The sequence below is a fragment of the Bipolaris victoriae genome (genome assembly GCF_000527765.1).
Source record: "Bipolaris victoriae FI3 unplaced genomic scaffold scaffold_543, whole genome shotgun sequence".
NCBI lineage: Eukaryota > Fungi > Ascomycota > Dothideomycetes > Pleosporales > Pleosporaceae > Bipolaris > Bipolaris victoriae.
Window position 1 is genome coordinate 1 of NW_014574849.1, and position 1,370 is coordinate 1,370.

Genomic DNA, 1,370 nt, shown 5'->3' on the forward strand with positions numbered 1-1,370 from the left:
GGGTACAAAATAGCCAGATACGGATAGAAACCCTAACGCTAAGCCTAATATGGCACGAATCGCACCCCGATTCGCGCCTCATATTGGTTAGGCTAGCTATAATAAACTAACTAAAGTCTCTACTAGTTACTTAGAGAAAATACAAAAGATTATTAATAACTTCTATTACTATTACTCTACTAAGCTTAAGTAATTATATTAATAGAGCTCTATCTAGAGAGAGGAGTACTATTATAGCGCTGTCTAATATAGTAGCGGACTAGTAGCTTCTAGATACCTAGTAAGGCTAGAATTCCTTAGATAGCCATTAGAGCTATAGCGCTAGTAAGGTAGCTAGCGCGTATTCTTCTAATTGGCTGCTAGTAGATTCTAGGTACGGGCCTAAGCACCTAGATTCTATAAAACTATAGCACTATAGTCTAGAGAGCTCCTTAAGCTATATCCTATCTTCTACTCTATATTACCTGTAGTAAGAGCCTATTAATTAACTGTAGCAATAGAACCTATACACGTGCCTGCCTTCTCTGTCCGTGAACCTGCACCGTGACACCCGAAGTCTTAACAACCTAACCTAACCTATACCTAAGGTCTATGCGACTATAACCTAACCCCTACCAAACCCTATAGTAGGGAGTACCCGTTTACCAGCCTACTCTACATATTAACCTGCAAGTTGCTTAGTAATTAGTACTTCTTAGTAGTACTAAGTAACTAAGTATATTGCATAAAGCTCTAGTATATAGTAGTAGGCATTAAGCCCTTATAGCTTAATGTGTTTAACTTAAGTTCTGAGTATAAGTACAATATACAGAGTTATTCTACTTACTTAAGCTACTATCCTATTGCATACTGTCTCTCTATCTGCAAAAACCAACTAATAAGAAGCTTAACACCAGAAGTCTTATATTACTTCCACTCGAGCTATACTCTTAACACTACCGACCTTATATGCACACGGCGCCGCGACGACGCAAGGGGCTAGAACGGAAAAACGAAGATCTAGGGTATTAAGATAATAGCCCTAAGAGGGGAGGTAATATTATACGTAATAAGAAGGATTCTCCCCTTAATATATAACGAGACGGCCGACGGCCTAAGGACGTCCACGTTAAAAGGTAAAAGATTATTATGGAGCTTAGAGTCACGTAATATGCTATCTCGCTAAGGCCGGCTATCTGAGATGGCAGTGCATAAAGAGATAGCAGTGCTATCTTAACCATCTCGCCAAAGCTAGATAGATGAGATAGTAAGACTGAAAGTAATAAGGATATAAGAATAGATAGATTTTATTATTTACTCTCGTTATAGTTAACTTAAATTATACTTTCTTACTAGTTACTTTACTTAATAAGATTATTACTCGTTAGTCT

At 37.7% G+C, this 1,370-nt stretch overlaps 2 protein-coding genes across 2 annotated transcripts; one reads left to right on the forward strand and one right to left on the reverse strand.

The window, feature by feature from the left end:
* Positions 1-766: 766 nt before the first annotated feature.
* COCVIDRAFT_117317 (hypothetical protein) lies at positions 767-982 on the forward strand (the record flags this gene model as incomplete). The annotated part of the gene is made up of 1 exon (XM_014694470.1): positions 767-982. A coding segment is annotated over one exon (216 nt), but the record flags the coding sequence as incomplete, so codon positions are not given.
* Positions 983-999: 17 nt separating this feature from the next.
* Positions 1,000-1,161, reverse strand: COCVIDRAFT_117315 (hypothetical protein; the record flags this gene model as incomplete). Its single annotated transcript, XM_014694471.1, has 1 exon — positions 1,000-1,161. A coding segment is annotated over one exon (162 nt), but the record flags the coding sequence as incomplete, so codon positions are not given.
* Between the last annotated feature and the right edge of the window lie 209 nt (positions 1,162-1,370).